The 20,614-nt window shown below is 45.1% G+C and overlaps 1 protein-coding gene across 1 annotated transcript in view; it reads left to right on the top strand.

Annotated features, from left to right (window-relative positions):
• Positions 1-294: 294 nt before the first annotated feature.
• The window catches only part of METRNL (meteorin like, glial cell differentiation regulator), a 28,355-nt gene continuing 8,035 nt past the window's right edge, over positions 295-20,614 (top strand). The window contains exons 1-2 of the mRNA XM_081183861.1: positions 295-624; positions 7,578-7,966. Of these exons, the coding sequence (XP_081039987.1) occupies positions 491-624; positions 7,578-7,966 (523 nt within the window). The 5' untranslated portion in view covers positions 295-490. The remainder of the gene's footprint in view (positions 625-7,577; positions 7,967-20,614) is intronic.

Genomic DNA, 20,614 nt, shown 5'->3' with positions numbered 1-20,614 from the left:
CTATTTGGCTGGCAGTGCCCATTCACTTGGAGCAGGGCAGCCTCCTCAAATATTTTTGGGGAGTCCCGAAGACCCCCCCCCGGCCCCTAGAAGTTGACTCCTACCTATCCGAGCCTGTGACGTGCTCCAAAGAAATCCCTTGACACAGAAAGAACCCCCCGTCTCTCCTAAGTGCTTCCAAGAGCAGTGCAGGGAGGAGCCGAATCCGCTCCGCGCATACTCCAGTGCGGGTTTTCTCAGCTGACGCTGGAGTGGGTGGTTTCTTGACTTGGCCCGGCTCCCCGCCCCGTGCGAAGCCAGAGCGAGCGCCGGCTTGGAGAGAGCTCTAGTAGGCTGCTGCGCCGAGTGAGTGGCCGGACGGAGGGGATGGGCAGCTCGTGCTAAGGGCTCGATTCGGACCGCCTTCGCTGCTCGCCATGTAGCGCTGGCCGCGGGCGCTCTCCTCTCGCCTGGTCTGGTGGAACTGTTCCCGAGCAGCCCGGCGGGGACCATGCGGAGAGCCCCGGCGCCTGGGCTGCTGGTGCTCCCGCCGCCCTCGCCGCTCCTGCTGCTGCTGGGGCTGCTGGCGCTGGACAGGGGCTGCACGGCGCAGTACTCGAGCGATCTGTGCAGCTGGAAGGGGAGGTAAGAGCTCGCGGGGCGGACGGGGAACCCTCGGCGCCCGGTGGCAACGCGGATCAGATCAGCCCGGCGCTCCATGTGCGCTGCCAACTGCTCGGTCTTTGTCCGGGCATATCCCCGCACCTAGGCTTTGCTTCCCTGGATGCACCCCTGCAAGGTTTTTGCACGGCTTGGGATGCGCCCTCCTCCCTCTTTCCTTTCCGCCCGAGCCAATCTTATTTACTCTTTACTCTCTCGGTGGGCAGTTCCCCGTGCCACCTCCGAGGGGGTCGACGAGCTCCCTTTAAACCGAGCGCGCACCCTCCGAAAGGCGCTCCAACCCTTCCTCTTCTAGGGGCGCAGAAAGGGCGGGCAGATGTTGTCCTTCCATTTCTCTCTGGCCACTTTCATGCGCTCTGCGTTTGGAGCTCTTCCTCACCGCCCCCCCCCCGCCTCTGTTTTTACGACCATTTCTTCCCTTTTGCTCTTCGAGAGAACCGGGGCTTGGATCCGGCTTCACCGCGGAGAGAATGCTTGCTTCCTCTTGCAACTTCTGCCCTTATGAATGCAGGGAGAGGGGAGTGCGGGGGGGGGGGTCCCTTCGTTATTCTCCCGGTTTTGTTAAGTAAAGTTTCGCTCCGGGTTGGAGTAACTGGCTGTGGGGGTGGGGGAGTGTTGGAGAGATGAATTGAAGAGGCGCTTCGTCCCGCGCTGGGCTCACTTGCTCCAGCGGCTCACGGACACATGGATTTGATTGTTGCGAAGGGATAAAAGCAACCTCTCCTCTGCTGTTTGCTCTGATTTATTGGAAGCGGGAAGGGGGGGGACACGGAGGGAAGGAGGAGGAGGGGGCACTTTGATTAACATTCCAGGAGTGTTCAGGATGAGTATTGCCAAAGCAACGGGCAAAGGCGGGAGCGGGGTGGGGGGAGCGGGAGTGCGGCTTGGCTTTTCGCAGACAAAGGTAGAGCGTTTCTCTGGACTGACCACGCAGCGACACCGGCCACATCTGTGCAACCCAACACCCGAATAACACACTCTGCACCTCCTCGCCGCTGACCTTCTGCATTCAAGCGTTCACTTCGCTGTAACACAATAGGCTTGTAAGTCCTCCCTTTTAGGAGGCGAGTTGACAGGGTTGGTGCGGATTGTTCGCGCTTGGCGAAGCTGCAACGCGGAGAGAGAGCGAGAGCGAGAGAGCTGGCTTCGGTTTTGTTTAAATCCCCTCGGTGGGATTTCGCTGTCTTAACATTCCCGCCCCCGCTTTGGAACGCACCTGATTAGTAGGACAGGTCTCTCCCCCACACTCCCACAAATTCGAACACACTTGATTAATTCAGGGTTGTTGTTTTTTTGTTTCTTTGCCATATTGGGTTACTTACCTTAAGATTTTTTTATACTTTTTATGGAGGGGGCGAAATCCTAATTTAGAGGCCTGCTTTTTTTGTTCTGGGTGGAGTTAGCTCTTCCTCGGAAATTGTAAAAGTGGTGCGTACTTGTGGGTGTTTTTAACATTTGCCCGAACTTCCTCTGGAGTTCACCTGTTGCTGAACAATACTGATCTCTGAAAAGATACTGGTCTGGTCTCTGTTACACCTGTGGCATCACGTCACTCCTGTTCCTTCAGATTTAAATCAGCATCGCTGATGGCAGATTCCTACCCAGTGTTCCATGTCTGCCACAGCTATGCTAATCGTTCTGGTTGTGAAATCTTTTAAAACTGCTTGGCTCCAAAAGCTCCTCCCCCCCCCCCCACTTTAATCCGCTGTAATCATTTTAATGTGTCTTTATGGTTTTCAAAAACCTTTTATAGATCGTGACTTTTGAGGGCTAGATTTTCATTCAGAAATGAAACCATGGCTAAATGGAGTGCATTTGTAATCTATATTCAGTTTCTTCTGGACACTTAAAAAACCCTCAAATGGGGTTACCGGTGGAAGACTTTAAAACTAATACATAAATTGGGTGGCTTTGAGTAACAACTTGACTATTTTGGGGAATAGCTAAAGATCAAAGAGGCAGAAATAAGGTTTTTGTTACATTCTTTTCAGCTGATTCCTGTTGTTGTTTGGGGTATGAGGGAGAATCCAGGCACCTCTGTTTTCTTTTATTGGGGATGGGAATCCAGATGGTAATGAATTATCTTGAGTGTCAAGGATTGTCACATGTACATTGGCATTTTTCTATATTTTTTGCATTATCTAGAAAGATAATAGCCGAAAATAGTGACATGGGCCACTTGCTGGGTGGGGGGGGGAGGGGAATCAGGTAATTGTAATGGCCAATTGACTCAGGGCATGATTTTAACAGTTTCACAGCCACATTTCCTGACAATGTGGTTTGCTGAAATAGGTAGCTTTTTGAGCAAAACCCACTAATTCTCAGACTGTGATCCTAAATACATCTGCCTGAAACAGAAGCATTTTCTATCAGCATCAGTGTGGTTTACCACAAAAATAAGTTTAAAGAGCCCTCGGGATTCGCTTTGATCGCCGGTCCCTATACCCAGCCCTAACAACAAACCTATAAGGTGGGATACTAGTGTTTCCAACCTAGATTGGGGTCCTAGAGAGTGGCATGCTTAAAATTGCCTCATAGAGGCAAAACATTTAAGCCCAAGGACTTCCTGATTTCTACTTGGTCTTTCAGCTACCAGCTCATTAATATATTGCTATGCTGATGAATGAAGTCTCTCTTCTAAGCTCGTCAATGTTCTGAATGCCAGCCACAGGGAATGTGTGTAGCCAACATGACTCACTTTCCTGTTGTGAGGCTGACCCAGCCATTCTCCTCTTCTCCCCTCCTCACCCCCCCCCCCCGTCTGTCATCATGTATTTTAGTTTCGTGGAATGACACATTATTGTGGTTGCACAAGCAGAGAACATCTGACGTCTGAAAAATAGGTGGAACTGACCAAAACAGGTGCCTCTGGTCTGAGCCATACTGCCTAGGCTGCAGAGTAGTGTGGGGAGGGCTGTAGCTCAGGGCTAGAGCACTTGTCTTGCATGCAAAGGGTATCAAATTCAATCCCTGGCATCTCCAGGTAGCAGAGACTCACCTGTGTGAAACACTGCAGATTTGCTTCCCAGTCAGTGTGAATACACTAATAGCCTGACTTGATTTAAGGCAGTTTTTTCTTGGAAGGGTAGGCCTTTAATGGCTGCTAGTTTTGATGCATATATGCCACATCCCAGATCACAGTCCAGGTACTAGCAATGAGAGGTCTGTTGCCCCCGTGTATTCTGCTTGAGGGCTTCCAGAGGCATGTGGCTGCCCATTTTTAAGAGTCAGGGTACAGGACTAGGCAGACCTATGGTCTGATCCGCTTCCTATGTGCTTATATAGATCTAAGAACATCACACGGGTAACAAATTGAGCTTTTGGCCTTCTGGAATGGACAAGGACTGATGCTGCAGCCTATGCACCTCTCTGTTTACAGGGCTGGCTAGTGTGCTGTCCATCAAATGCTTTTTGGGACTCCAGTTCCCAGCAGCCTCAGCCTGCATGGCCAGTGGTAAGGGATGATGGGAGTTGCAGTCCAGCAACATCCAGCAGGCACACAACAGCTGCCGTAGTCAATGGTTACTATTTAATGGATAGCTGCTTTGGCATCATGGTTCAACTAGAGGGATGAGTTTGGAAGTTGGAATACCGGGTTCAGAATCCTGCTGCGCTTTGACGTTCACTGGATAGGCCACAGGCAAGGTTTTACATTTTCAGCTTAACCAGCTTCTACCTCACAGGGTTGTTGTGAGACTTAATAATGCAATCCTTCCTTGCCCAATGTTGTTATCTGACACTGGAAAGGGTTGTGGTGTGGTACGCTGTTTTCAGGGAAGGGCACCTTGGCTTTGCATCCAGCACTCCCTAGAGCAGGGGTAGGCAACCTAAGGCCCGGGGGCCGGATGCGGCCCAATCGCCTTCTCAATCCGGCCCGCGGATGGTCCAGAAATCAGTGTGTTTTTACATGAGTAGAATATGTCCTTTTATTTAAAATGCATCTCTGGGTTATTTGTGGGGCATAGGAATTCGTTCATTTCCCCCCCTTCAAAATATAGTCCAGCCCACCACATGGTCTGAGGGACAGTGGACCAGCCCATGGCTGAAAAAGGTTGCTGACCCCTGCCCTAGAAATCCCTCTAAGGAGCTCCATTCCCAGGCCCCTCCATTGCACCAGTCTGGAGCTGGCATAGCACAAAGGAAAGGAAGAGCCACTCAGTAGTCATCCTGGCTGAGTGTGAGCCAAAGGTCTTGGGGTGCCTAGGTGCATGTTCAGCTTCTCACTCCTGTCTAGTCCAAGTTAGGATTGCCCTTTAAAGTGTTCTTGTGCTGTGAGGTCCTTGATTCAGCTATACAGTATGGTAATGTAATCAATACACTGCACCAATTCTTAATTGGTGGATTTTGTAAGCAAGCATTTTTTTTTTTTTAAAGAAGCAGCTTGAGGCAATTGATTCCTGGGGGAATTGGGGAAATTCCTTCAACCAGGAAGGCTGTGACCAGCTCTAGTATTCTACATCCCATCTGTATCCTTGTAGTCTGCTCTCATAAGACGTTTGTTACCGCAGAATGTTAGGGCTTTCCCCACATAATCTCCCGTCTGCATTCAGTCTGATTACATTGGAAGAAATAGGTCTCTTTTTGTGTCACCCCAGGCACTGGGAATAGATTGCCCTGTGGCAGCAGATGAGGTTACAGGTACTGCCAAGAATTTGTGAAGAGATGTAGTGCATCAGTACCTATACTGTGGTGGCCAATCTGCAATCTCCATAGTTAAAGATCACAAAAGTCCTAAGATGTTTAAATAAAAAATGCCAGACCTACTTTTTTACTTTATTTCTCTCCACCCTCCACCCCAAGATCTCTCTTTCCATTTTTATTTGGCCAGAAAACAACAGAAGTTAAATTAAATGCATTGTTGTCCTGTCAGGCCTCTTACATATTAGATATTTAATTTCATGTTTCATACCTTTTAGTAATGAATCTTCTGACCACCCCATGCAAAAGATGTACTTTCATCCTGACCAACTCTAGTAAGTGGCAGCTTTAACTAGGTCACGAGTCTTTAGCCAAGGAAATCTATGTGTTTCTTGAAATTGCATTCAGTGTTCTCCATTCCATTAGGAACTTGGCATGTTACCCCTAACTGCTTGTTCTTCCCAATTTTGCCTTACCCCATTTGCGGCTTGTGGGATATAATTGGCCCCAGTGAAAACTTCTACAGTGCACCCACTTTCCTTTCAGTAGCAAGGAAAGCTTGCAGACATCTCATGCATAAATCCATTGTCCCAATGTCAAGCTTGCGTACTGTGGAAACATCAAAGCGAAACTCCCATTTTCTTCTCCAATGACTTATATCTTCCTTTCTAGATAACTTTACCCCCGCTGAAGAATGATCACATTTTGGAGCAGGAATAGTATTTTGCTCATATGATGTTGATAACGCAAACTGCTTTTAGGGGGAAATCCAGCAACTTCTTCGCTTGATGCAACCACAGTAAAGTCATTACTAAAATGTAGATTATCTGAGGTTTGATGGGTTGCAGAGCCCAGTTAGCATGCTGTCAACTGCTTTGCCCTTGAGAATGCCAGATGTGTTTGGGTTAAAGGAGTGGGACTTTCATGTACGTTGGATTTTTGAACCGAACACTGTAGGTAGTGGCTCCCCTGGAATGACTGTATCCACACAACATCCCTATGAGTGAGACTGTGACTTCATTTTTTTAAATGTGGGTGATAAGGGCACAACTAGTCAAAATCAGTCAGTTCCTCCTTTTGAGAAGAGGGGTTTGAATCCAGCTCAGTGTAACAATCTGCCCACCGCCAGACCACACTGTGGCAAAGAACACTGTCTGCATCTCATGTCCCAGCTGAGTGATGCAGATCTCAAATATATCAAGTGTTTCTTTGTGCTGGTGGGCAAAAGCACAGAGGTCAAGAACCAGCTCCTTCTCCCACAAGCATCTATGCTCTTGATGTGGCTTTCAGGATTATTCAGCAGCATGTGTTTGTAGACAGTATTATGATGATGATTATTAGAATTTGACTTTTTTGGAGCTTCCTCATGTAACCTCTGAACAGAATGTTATACTGACATTCCCAATAATGTCAGCCACTTCGCTCTTAAATGGAAACCATATGCTGGGCTGTGTGCTGCTTCCTATTCCCTCTCCTCCTTCCCAGTAATATCTCCCACAACTAATTTTAAACGCCGGTTGAGCTTAAATATGTATCCTCTTCTCTCCCCCCCCCCCACTCTTGCATAGCAGCAAAGTCATTTGACTCCTGGGGTTTAACATCACTTATATTCTCTCAATTGTTTCATCTGCTTTCACAAGTTGCTACACTCCAGCTCCTATGAGCTCCAGCCAGCATGGCCAATGGTCAGAGATGATGGGGTTTGGAGTTGAGTAACATCTGGTGGGAACCAAAATTTGGGGAAGGCTGATTTACATAAACATGGGGAGATTTGGGTGGCTGGTGTGAATGCGTTGGAGGACTGAACAAACCTCAGTGTTACCTGTCATCCACAACTTTTGTGAGCGAGTTAAGTTTTGTCACTCAACGTCTATTATAAATGTTAATAATTTGAACCTCCCAAAGATGTTGCATGGCCCCAGATAATGGAAATTATTATTGCAACCAAAGGGTAGCCAATGTGTGGTGTCCTATATATGTTGTTAGACTCCCAGTTCCCATCAGCCCCAGCCAAGCATGGTCAGTGTTCAGGGATGATGGGAGTTGTAGTCTGTGACATCTGAAGGGTACCATGTTGGCTACCCTTGTTGCAACTTTTTCAGTTAAGCACCAGAGTTGAATTCACAACTGAAAGCCTTTTCAAACTACATGGCCTTGCCGTGTTCCGCAGCCGCTATTTAAATCCCCACAACTTATTTATCTGAGCATATACAGTATTCTCTTGAAATAAATGGAGGCGCTCTTACAGTAAACTCTCCATCTTTCCTTTCCTCCCCCAGTGGACTAACACACGAGTCTCACAAAAAAGATGTTGAACAGGTCTACCTCCGCTGCGCCGAAGGATCCATAGACTGGATGTATCCCACAGGAGCGCTGATAGTGAACCTGCGACCCAGTATTGTATCTTCCTCTTCCAAGCATTGGACTGTCTGCATAAAGCCCTTCAAGGACTCTGCAGGAGCAAATATTTATTTGGAAAAAACTGGAGAACTGAAACTGCTGGTCCAAGATGGGGATCACAGCCCCGCCCGAGTGCATTGCTTCAGCTTTGAACAAGGCGGACTCTTTGTCGAGGCCACCCCTCAGCAGGACATTAGCAGGAAGATCACAGGCTTCCAGTATGAACTGATAAACAAGGGGACGGCATCCGATTTGCACATGGTTTCTGGTAAGTTGCGAGACGATCCATTGCAGTTGCACTGTCCTGGTTTTGAATGCTCAGTGTTTGCCAAAGTGAATGTGAAAATAGTACACTGGGGGGGGGGTCTACAGTCCATCAGTTGTCTGGTTACACAAAGTAGCTAGAAAGAAAGTTGTACTCTTCAGAAATGGTTATGGTGAAGAGGAGCTCCTTCTAGGAAGAAAAATGTTAAGAAATAAACAGATATTTCTTACCTTTCTAACAGGTCAGTGTTATGCAACTTTGCTTGTTGCTCCTGAAATGAACAACCTGTATTCAGTGTGTGTGTGTACTTACCTCAAGGTACCAAGTCACAAATCCCCTGTCCTTTTTTAAAAAAAATTATTATTGCTTTCTCTCTACCCCACACCTTGTGTACAGGTATGAATTGTGAGACAGGCCCCAAATCAAAATGATAACATAAATGACTGAAAAGAGAGGTCATGAATTGTAAACTTGGAGCTACTTTGCACATGATAGACTTCCCAGTAGGAAAGTGCATGTACCTCATTGGGAGAAACACATGAGCCTGTTGTCCTGCATGTACAGTGGTTCAGTGGCAAGTGATTCAGCCAATTGTTGCTGGACAAAGACTTCCTTCCTCATTCCACTCCTATTGTTCTGCTTCTGTTCCTCCTATTCCTTGACCTAATTACTCTTTTGTTGCAAAGGAGTGGTTCTTCTCCTGGGGCAAGGCCTGCCTTATCACATCTTATAATCTCCTCAATCTCAGTGAAGATGTACAGTTGATATGACACATCTTGCCATGTGGTGTAATTTAGTGGTGCCTCTGTGCCTTTAGCCCAAACAGGCCTTAGGGACCTACTACCTAGGTTTTCAGCCAGATATTTGTATGGTGGTAGTGCTGCTGTTGTGACCCACCATAGAGCAGGCCATGGCCCAGTACTGAGTTCTGACCCACCACTTTTGCACTAACATGTAAAAAAAACCCCATTTCTTTCAAACGTTTGTATCTTCATGTGTTTTATTCCCTCCATCCTCAAAACTGCATTGAATAAAGAATGCATGGCATGGCCTAAAGAATATGCACTGAGTTATTAACAGCATCCTAGGGGGCACAGATACCTTTTGTATCAAACGGGGAAAGGCCAGGGCGCTGTTGGGTACTGCCACCAGTTTTCAGACAAATTCATGACTGGGCAGTTTTTCAGGCACCTGGGTTGGGCTGGTTGTGGTCTTCAGAGCTGAAATTTCACATCGTATTAGGTCAGTTGCTATCCTTTGATTCTGATGAGACACGATACAAATGTTTTGTGGCTACTGAAGCACCACTTAATAACCTGCATTTCAAAGTCACAACACACACAACTTTTGAGTCCAGCTCCTACTTGTGCTTCAGGCATTCTTTTGGTTTTTTTTTTTTTTTTGTCTTTTCGAGTGGAAATTTTCGGTTCTGCAAAGTAATGTTGGCTGCCTGTCAATTCAAAATGTGTAGACTGCAGACATCTGTTTTTTTGGGTGACCTTGCGCGTGTAACTCTACTTTGGCTGCAACAGCTGCTGCAATTCTCCGCAGCAGCTGATAGGTGGCGCATTTGGCATTGCAACTGACTATTGGATATTTTGCTCTCAATTATGTTTTTCTTTTTGCTTTCTGAGATATTTTAAAGTTGGATATTTTGGAATCTTAAAATATTTCTAGAGACTACATTGCAACAAAATCTGTTGCAGTGCATTCCTGCTTCCGTGCAGTATTAAGTCCCACTTAATTTATTGGGACTTGAGGTATAAGATAGTAACTTTAGCATATGATTGCCCATATTCCAGCAAACCACCTGCTGATTATTTCTGTAGATTCAGCTATAAATTTATAAGCCCTTTTGCACCCACTTAGTTCTTCCCCACTGAAACTAGGGAGAAATGAACCACACTCCATTGTTTAGTGTTGCATCTGAGCCAGGGACCATGGTTTATTCTACTCCAGACAAACCATAATGATAAGCCAAGAACAAGCTTCAGTTCCAATGTAATGCTAAGCCAGGGATGGTGGTTTCTTTCTCCCAAATGTGAGCAGGAGGAATAAGGCAAGTGTGATCACCTCGGCTCATGGGAGGTAAGCCATGGTTCGTGGTTTACTGTGGTACACAAAGGCTGTCTCATGTTTGGTAGCTATGACCCATCAGTTAAATTCTAGTGAAAATTCTTCTTTTTTTACACCACATTTACAACACATTCTTATGCATTTCAGGTGCAAATCCCACTGAGTTCAATGGAACTTGCTTGTAGTATTGCTGCTTTTGCCTTCCTTACTGGCTAATGGGAGGTGGTAGAGTTCAAGAAAGGTGTGAATTGATCCTAGCTTGAGAGATAATAGTTTTGAAGGGCTAAAAGAAGGCAGCTGTGAAGTTCATGCTTAACGAGGTTTCACATAAGTTGACCCTACTTCCCCCTCCCTGCAGTCATGTACTCTCATCAGCTAAATGACTACTTGCCTCTCTTCCTGCACCCTTATGATATTACTGAACCCTGCCCTTGATTTTTTTTCTGCTCCTTTTCCTAACCTAGCTGTCATCAAAGCACCCGAGTCATCATATTAATACTTTAATGACCCGTTGTGCCCCCAGAATTATGACATTGCAGAGTGCATCAGCACATAAGCAATGTTTGGCAGAGTGCCATGGTTTTAATTAGTAGATCCAGCATTTTATTAGTTTACACTCCTCCATTCCCAATCTGGGCTTTGCAAATAATGCAACTAGACTTCCCCAAGCAAGCTTCTTGGAGCAGGGAACAAGCACTGTGTTGTAAACCATGTTCTGTTGGTTTAGCCATATTCCTATGGCACATACCCATTTATGTTCTGTGTTTTTTGGGAGTTTCATTCAAAGACATGCTATACAGTGGACTTTGTTGTCATTTGATGTTACATCCCAGGGCATAGGATTGGCAGAAGCCATGGCAGGTGATTTCCATTATGTATGCACTTTACTTGGGTTCCCTCCACTCCATAAGTGAGTTTGAAACATTTTGTGAATGAGCAAAGATTGGGAATTACCTTTTTAATGGATAGCAACATGTGAGTTGTGTCTGCTGCTAGCTTCAGTGGCTGAAAGTGAATTACTGGTCCACTGATGTATGCTGACCTAAGGCTGGAGTTATGTAAATAGGAAGGAGTAATTAGGCAGCATTTCTATATACATGGCAAAAAGAGTGTGCCTGATGCTCATGCCACCCCCTCCTGTAAGCACAAAACCACAAAGTTCACACTGGACTGTGGCGCTGAAAGTGAACTATATAACATCATCCAGGAGATACTGGTTTCACACACAGTGCTAAACCATGGCTTAGTGCTATGAGCAAGCCCTACACAGCAGCTTAATTCTGACTTGCTATGGTCTATGAAGCCACAATCTATGTCTTGGTGCTATGTGCAAACCTAGCACCCTTTCCCAACCGTGACATGCTTAACACCTGCACCATCACCACCAGGTGCTCACTAAACTACCAAAGCACAAGAGCAGGCAAAGAACAAGCCATCATCTGTGGGACAAATTGTTAACACGTTCTTTTTTTTAAAAAAAATAACAAACTATGGCTTAGCCTTATGTGTGAACCAGGCCACTGTGTGATGTGTAGGATCTAAGGGCAGAGCTACATGTTACAAAGAACTTGCATTTTGTCTCTGTAACATCTTTTTGCCTGCTTTCCTTGCATCAGTATGCTACACATTTTCATGCTCTCATCTTTGGCAACCGGTGGTGTATTTTTTTTGTGGGTGGGTGGGGGCATAATGATGAATCAGGACATGGGGTAATTTGCAATAGAAATTCAACATGGGGCTTCTGAGTGTGTGTGAGAGAACAGCTACTTCTCCTAAGAAGAGGACAAAGTAGTGAGTAACTTTCTTTGAAATCTTCTGAGATCAGCTTGAAAGCTATATAGCCAGTGGCACTACCAACTGAGAGGAAAACTAATAAAATTAGAGACAGCCCCCTCCCTCCCTTTCCACTCTGTCTCACTCTCTCATATAAATCTGGAATGGGAACTTTACTAAAGCACTTGAGAATAAACAAAGAAGGTTTGGGGCTGAGGCTCGCTCAAAGGTAACCACTATATGCGCACACAAAAATACAGTGCTGCCTCAAATCTTTTTTTTTTTTTTAATGAAAGGAAGGAAAGTTGGGGTCCCTCACTGAGCTTGAATAATCTTTCTTTGCAGCTGTTCATCTAGGATTCCAATCCCCTTACTCATGTTGAAAAGCACTTTACTCCATGAGAGTTTGCTCTGTATATTCAAAGTGCTTTTTAAACTCCAAGCTCCTTAGTTTTCACTGGAAAACTGCTTCCCTGTGCCTTAGCCAAGATCTGCAAACTTAATTTACTGGAATTCAGAAATATAAGCCCCTGTTACCTTCAGGGGTTGTTCTGCATTAGGCCAAGTCAAACTTTAACAAACATTTCCTCTATCTTGATGGGATCTACTTCTTGTAAGGCAGGTCTGCCGGTTTATGGGTTTGCTATATTTTAATGTCCGGTAGCGAGTTGAAAACATTTATAAATGCCCACATTGAAATGCCGCTCAAGTTAAGTGAGAACAGTAACCAGCTTATTTTCCAAAGGTTAATGTTTGAGGAATATAGCTCTTGAAAAGCCTTTTCTCTGGTATGAGGCAAAAGTGTGGGTGGGTGGGAAACAGAGATGAAGGATGTATGTGTACAGGTGACACACACACACCTCAACAGTTGCACATGATGACATTTGGGGCAGATTCTGGAAGCAGGTGAGGAATGTTACAGAATGCCTGATAAGATACAGAAATTAGGAAGCTGCCTTATATACAGTCGGGCCACTGCCCAAGTAGCTCAGCATTGGCCACACTGACTGTAGCAGCTCTCCATGGTTTCAGACCAGGGTTTTCGCCATCTCTACCTGGGGATGTCATGGATTGAACCGGAGACCTTCTCAATGCAACACACTCTGCTGAGCTATAGCTCTTATCCAAGGACATGCATTGATTTGAATTCAGGGTCTCTCTTGACCCTGTGATCCACACCAATGTATGGTTGCGGGAGAACCACGGTGTCCTGACTGTAAAAATGGTTAACCCTGGTGGAGACGTAACCATAGGTTAATATGCAGAACAGAATGAACAGAGGAATTTGCTTGTGGGGGGAGGGGGTGGTGGAGAGCACACAGCCTGATTCCAAGGTATGAACCATGGTCAGTGGAACAGCATAAACACATCTATGTGAGCTTAGTATCTCTCGTGTTCCGAATATAGCACCAAAACCAAGAAAAGCACAGGGGGCTGTGTAAGCTTTGAAACTTCTCCCTCCCCTCTCGTCATGTGGAAGGGTTCTTTGGGGTAGAATGTATGGTCTGAGTAGGCCTAAGGTGGCAATAAAGTCACTTCGACGCCTTGCAATCCTGTCAATTAATAAAAGCTTATTCCCACCCCCCACCTTTCCTCTCAGACACAGCTTCTCTTTCAAATGTCAAGTAGGCATTCGACTGAACCTTGTTTAATGATTCACCCCCACCTACCCTGTTCTTTTGGGCTTAAATTTTGTTGGCAGGAGAGGAAAGGGCGGAAGGATGTGTGAGCAAAAGAGAGTCACTTGCTGTAGCTTATTTGAGGCTGCACAGGCCCCTGGAACCTGCTTTGCAGAGTTTTGCCTGCCAAAAGGCTCATAATGACCTTTTCACAAAAAAGCTACGTTTTCAGAGCCAAAGCAAGGTTACACCCAAAAGCAGTGGCTGGGAGGGGAGAGAGAGAGAGAGAGAAAGAAAGAAAGAGAGAGAGAGAGAGAGAGAGAGAGAGAGAGAGAGAGAGAGAGAGAGAGAGGAGCCCTTCCACCCTAACAGTGACGCATCCCATTCTGGAGAGGCAAAACAGGTTATTTAAAATTAATAAATGAGCACTTTTTTCTTTTTCTAATCCTTCAGACATACATGCATTTTAAAAAAGGTCAGCAGGTTCTGTGGGTACTCGGAGTAATATGATGCAGATTACTGGAAACACAAGCTTGTATTCTCGTTTTTAGAAGCCCAGTCAATTTTTAGCCATCTTTCTCTTGCAGTGCCCTTAAAAAAACAACAAACCAAAACTGATTAGGTGAGACATGTACAGGTACTTGTCTAAGTACCACAACCTTTACCAGCCCAGGATCCTGCATAGGTTTTGAACAGTTCCCAAGAATATATCTGCATGGGGTTTAGGCTGTGCATCTCCTGTTGATGTCGGGGCACCTGCCTGTATTCAGAATTTAGTATTTGGATCTCATCCCCTTGAAGCTCTGAGATTGTTTCTGGATGAAAGCCCATTGAGTAAGGCTGATTCATGCTTGTAGTTACCCTGAGCAGCAGTATGGCTTGCTACCAAGTATCACCTGTGGGATGAATAATGCAACAATTCATAGGCAACTGGCATTACAACACCCTCCCCCCCCCAAAAAAAACCACCCTGAAACTTCAAGCCACCTTAATGAGGAGCAAATGAACTCTGAAGCGCCTCACTGGATTTCTCAAAAGTGTGGTCACTTTTGCTGATGTGGTTTTAATAGGAGACAGAGAAAATATGAGGCTGCTGTCCTATAGGAAGGCATGAGCTTTGCAGAGTTTAATGGCACTTGGGTCTGAGTACTCACATACAGGATCAAACTGTTGAAGAAGCAGGTTCTTAGCACTTGATGGCAGAGATTAGTTTAACTGTGTGTGCCTTCTTGAATTCAAGGAGCACCAAGCAGAATTACCAGAGGGTGGGATTTCTGTGCTCTGCATGGCTCTTCATCCCATTCCAGGGCTTTAGCAGAAACAGAATAAATGTGGCGTGATAAGGATATTTTATTTAGGTTGCAGAATTTGGATTACCTTGCATCAGAATTTGGGGTTATTGGGCACAGTGTACACAAAAGGCAGGTCCCCTAGAGTGAGTTGATGTGGCAGTCTGAAATGATTACGGTACATAAGGGAACTCTTTGGGTTCAAGGGTGACTTCTCTGAAGTTTTGCTGTAATACAAGAAACAACATTTTTATTACTATTTGAGACCAAAAGAAGGAAGGGCTAGATCTCTCTCTCTCTCTCTCTCTCTCTCTCTCTCTCTCTCTCTGTGTGTGTGTGTGTGTGTGTATGGCAAAATCCTATTTTGTGGTAATTCACATTCATTTCATTGAGACTTGGCCCAGGAGAACAGCTTCATGGACTGCATTTTCCCTTTTAGTCAGCAGCCGCTGTGGCACGTTCCATGCTTCAGCTAAAGCCTTGTCTGCATTTGCAATTCCAGATGTTGCTATAATTTTGCCCAACTTTCTGTGAAAAAAGTCTGAAATGAACCAAAATCCATGCCTCCTCCTCCACACTTCCAGCCTCTCTCAGAAACCGCTCATAAAAGATTGCTTAGGTTATTTTGAAAGGCTTCCTTAAACTTTGATCTTCTTTCACTAACTTGCTTTCCAAGTTTAACTTTAACCAGCTCCTAGTCATTTAATTCAATTCCACTCCAATCTGGATTCCATATGGGGCTGAGACACTTTCCTGGCAGGGCTCCAGCTTGGGTTAATATATACCAGGGCTTAGTTTTATTGTCCTGATACCAGAGGGCAAGGGAAAGTTATTTTTGTGCTCAGCAAAATAACAGATAAGAACTTACAAGTATAAAAGGGCAGGAAACTTGTGGTGTGCCCACAAGCCGCCCCCCTCCTTCTAACTAAATGGGAGATAGTTCTAAGATCTTCCCTTTTGTCCATAGCAAACAGGACATACAATGCAGAGTATAGGCGATCCAAATTTCTGAAAGAGAGATCAGTTGAGCCAGGGAATGATGGTTTGGGACCAGGTTTTAGTGTGTTCACAGCACTATCAGTAAAGATGATCTTTCAATGACTTCTGATGTCAGGGCAAGCTCTAGTTTCCTATTACTTCTAAACTGGCTGACCTGTACCCTTCTTCTGTGATGGAGGTTTGGGGGCATGTCTTGCCCCCAGACCTATCAACCAGGTTGCATTTAGCAGCATGGTCCAAAGGGAGGTCTGTGATCCCGCACAGAGTTTTTGATTGCAGGGAAGTTTTGGGAACCTTTGTACAGTGGTACCTCAGGTTACATACGCTTCAGGTTACATATGCTTCAGATCACAGACTCCGCTAACCCAGAAATAATGCTTCAGGTTAAGAACTTTGCTACAGGATAAGAACAGAAATCGGGCTCTGGCAGCGCGGCGGCAGCAGGAGGCCCCATTAGCTAAAGTGGTGCTTCAGGTTAAGAACAGTTTCAGGTTAAGAACGGACCTCCGGAATGAATTAAGTACTTAACCCGAGGTACCACTGTATTTGCTCCCTCCGTCATGAGATGGAAAAGGCAGGGCTGGTGTGCACATGGTGACTTGTTTAGAGCCACAAAGCCGAGACAGGTTTTCGGTTTGAACCCATGTCTCCCTGGCCCAAGGTTTGCCTTCCTACTTTTCCACATTACACAGAGCATTTTCCCTTAGGAAGGGGCAAAAGAAACTAAAGCAGTCGATTCTTTAGGACACAGACCAAGCCCTGCTGCGCATGGGGTTCCGGACTTGAATTTTCTAAAAAAGAAAAACAGGTTAACCTGTAAATACGTTTAATGAAATACCATAGTCCCAGCGGGCAAAGTCAGTCAAAGGATGCAGGGATCGTTTTATATGTTGAATGTTCAAAATGAGACGAATTGTTGTTTTTCTTAGCTTTTTTACCTTTTTATGACAATAAGCCACAAGTCTTAACAGGAATGAAAGAGAATTTGAGATTAATAACTTTGTCAAATCCAAAAGAACCATTGAGAGCGCTTAAGCCTTGTGAATATATTATGTTTTCTTCAGTCCCCAGTTGTGGTGGCAAACCCCAGGATCCCCACAGTGAAACCTTAAGCTTTCCTCAGGTGTATGTTGCTCTGGTTTTTAGTCGACTTGTGCCAGAGACTCGCAGACATTGAACCCGTTCACCCATTAAATCTTACATTTGAGTGTGCTGATATCAAGCTTCTGTATGACTCTGGTCTAACACAATTACTTCTCCATTGAAATAGTGAACTTGTTGAAGTGTTAGGGCAGGGTTGGTGCACTTTTATGATAGGAGGCAAAGGGGCATTTCACAGAAACAGTGAGAGAACCCGGGACTTCTGGGTCACATCAAGAATGGTGTCGGTGGGATGTCCATTTTCTCAGTGTGGTGACATGAGAGAGATCATCTTCTTAAGTAACATGGTGCTCCTCAAATGTTGCTGGACTATAATTCCTATCATCCATGATGGTTGGTCATGCTGGCTGGGCATGATAAGGAGCTGGAGTGGTTTGTTTGGGGAGAAGCACTTCAGATTTTTGTAGCACTAGAACTATTCAGGAAGCATCTCCCCCCTCCCCATTTTTGCATACTAGAGCTTCGTTTTGTTTTGGAGTTGTGGCTTTTTGGCCCTTGAGTGCACCCTACCTAAAACAATTCCCAGCTGTTCATAGTTTTCCCCACCATCTAACATTTCCATTCCAGTCAGATTTGATCATAATTGTTGTCAACCTTGGAGAAAATTGGACTCTCTAAACCCACATATAATTACAGAAGAGCCACTAGTGTTGGAACAGATTTCCTTCCATAATGAATATAATCAAACTCTGACCACTGGTACTCAAACAACTGCCAATAGTTGAGCAACCAGTTTGCCCTTGTCTCGATTTTGGATTGAAATAGTCGCTACATGTTGATTTAAATGGGCGTAAGTTTATGATCTTGCATCCAGCAATGGAAGCGTACATTGCTTTGATTTTTAATGAGGTTAGTACATATGTACCTAGGTGCAGGATCTCTACCTTTACTTTCTGAATGTGAACGATAGAACTTTGGAACCACTTATGATTCCTCATTATAAGTTTCCAGTGTGTCTATTCCTCCCTGACATTCCCTATAATTTACACAGCTTTTTCTTATAAACATTGTGAGAGAAGCTAGTTCGTTTTGTTCAGCAGCTGGATGTTGTTCTCAGTTCTGCAATTATGGCATAGGCAAGTTTATGGATGGAATGAAGATGGTGTCGAGTCAAGAGAAACACAATCTTAAGTTCAGCGTGCCTTTAAAAAACCTTGTTCTTGTCAAACCCCAGAAGAAAACAAAAGTTCTCTTCTACTGCTTTCATAGCTTTTCATTAATACCGGAAGCTGATTATTGTTGGAGAGAATAACAGAATTACAGAGTTGGGGGGTGGGTGGGCATCAAATGGCACCTACTCTAAACCTCTATCATTGCAGAAAGCCCACTACTCCGGCATCTCATTCAGACTCAGTTTAAAACATCTGAGGAGGGCTGAAATGTGTTGTGTCTGTTTGGCAGTCTGATCCACTATTCATGCCATCAAGAGGTTTGTCCTTAACCATTTGCAAGCTAAATAATCCCCCCCCTGAACCTATTGGTTCAGATTCTACCCTTTGGAGCAACAGGAAAATAAAATTTGCATGTGACAGCCTCTTAATAGCCTCATTTGCAGACTAAATGTGCCTGACTCCTTCAGCTTTTCATCCTAGAGCTTAGGCCAGATCCACACCATACATTTAAAGCACATTATTTCCCCAAAAGAATTCTGGCAACAGTAGTTTCCACCTCATAGAGATATCAATCCCCAGCATCCTTAACAAACTGCAGTTCCCAGGATTCTTAGGGGGACACCATGTGTGTTGAATGTAGGGTGTGGATCAGTCTCAAGGTGCCTGACCATCTTTGCTGCTTCCTTAGTTACATTCCATTTTGCTGGTATCTACTCCTTTGGCAGTGCCTTGGAGCAAAATGTTTAAAGGTGGTGGTCCCAGGGCAGGTGTTAGCTGTGGGGCTCCAGCAGCTTTCTGAAGGTGCTGGGCCTTAACGCTGGGCTTGGTGCATTTTGTTATTTTTGTTCTTTTAAGGTTAGGTGCATCCTTTGCTGTGTAATCATGAAATAACCTGTCTTAAAAGAACTGTCACACAAATTACTGGCCCCACTCTTTCTTCCTTGTGCTAATATTAGGAACACAAAAACCCAATAGTATACATAGCACTTCTCACCCTGGTCGGCATTTGAGGAGCTCTAATGGCAAACCTACCTCCAGGCAGTAGCTGGAGGTGAATGACTGCCGGCAAGAGAGGCTTGGCCATGGGGTAACTGAAATCTACATATTGTGTAATGTAGATGATGAGAATTCCTCAGTAAGACATGTTAACCGCAGGGGAAAAGCTGCAAGAAATAATGTAGACTTTTGACCACCTTGCACCGACCCAGGAGTTTTCATGTCCATTTCTTCCTGTTGCAGAGAAGTACTGCAGTTGAAGGAAATAAGTGTTCTACAGCGTTAGTTGGCTTGCAGTAAAGCCTATTGCCATGGTTTCAGCAGAAACCAAGAAGTCACTTGGCTAAAGGCACCTGGGCCTACACTGCAGTTTCACAAGGCAAAATGTAAAAATATCTCCACTTTTCCTGTACAGAAGTAAACAGAGGGCTTTCAGATGCACTAGTTGGCAGTGGGGGTCAAGGGGTTGCAAGTGCGGGTAAGGGCTGCTTTAGGTTACTTCAGGTCACGACACTCCATCAAAGGAATTCCCAGTTGATTTGATAGCAAGCATGCACAATGCCAGCATTATGCCATGGTCTCTTTAGCAGAGCTAGCATCCGGCTTTGGAAATGGAGTGAAATTGCTTTTCTTTCTCTTGTAGATTGGATTATTGGGGAGCATATGTGGTTTTTATTGCTTGCTTGGGATTCTGAGCATTGGGGATATCTAAACCTCTGCCAAAAGCAGAAAATGCATTAGTAAGCGTGATGCATGTATTTTTTGTTTTCTTAAAATATATTTATATTGCTCAACATGGTGGCGGCGGGGGGGGGGCAGGCTTTGCTTTTCTAAGTGTGCAGGAGATTTTCTCATAAAAATGTCTGTATTCATAAATCTTAGCTGTAAATGATTCCTTCCCATAGCAACACACAAACTAGGAAGTCAATATAAGGGTAAAGGGACCCCTGACCGTTAGGTCCAGTCGTGGACGACTCTGGGGTTGCGGCGCTCATCTCGCTTTATTGGCCGAGGTTGCCGGCGTACAGCTTCCAGTTCATGTGGCCAGCATGACTAAGTCAATTCTGGCGAAGCAGAGTAGCGCACGGAAACGCCGTCTACCTTCCCGCCAGAGTGGTACCTATTTATCTACTTGCACTTTGACGTGCTTTTGAACTGCTAGGTTGGCAGGAGCTGGGACCAAGCAACAGGAGCTCACCCCATTGCGGGGATTCGAACCTCTGACCTTCTGTTTGGCAAGCCCTAGGCTCTGTGGTTTAGACCACAGTACTACCCGTGTCCTTTTAGGAAGTCAATATAGAAGTGCATAAATGTGCTCCTCATCGGCATCATTTCACCTTGTGAGAATCCTTAATCACAAAGACCCACCATTTTTGATGGTCTGAATATTGTTGGACTTTGAATAGCATATTGTAGAGTTTCTACATGTGCTTCTTCTCCTACCAACCCGCACCTTAATGCAGAAAGCACCTGGTGCACTGTGAAGATTTTATATAAGGTAATAAATGTTGGGGGAACTTGCTCTTACATGTTTGTTACAAGTGATCCTAACTGTGGCATTGAGTAGACTCAAGCACTCACATGTCACAGAAGAGATTTGCCCATCCAGTGCCTGCCATCTCCACT

Source organism: Podarcis bocagei, assembly GCF_964188305.1.
Source record: "Podarcis bocagei genome assembly, chromosome: 2".
NCBI classification, from domain to species: Eukaryota; Metazoa; Chordata; class Lepidosauria; order Squamata; family Lacertidae; genus Podarcis; species Podarcis bocagei.
The sequence above is the reverse complement of the archived record's forward strand: the minus strand, read 5'-3'. Positions and strand labels throughout refer to the sequence as shown.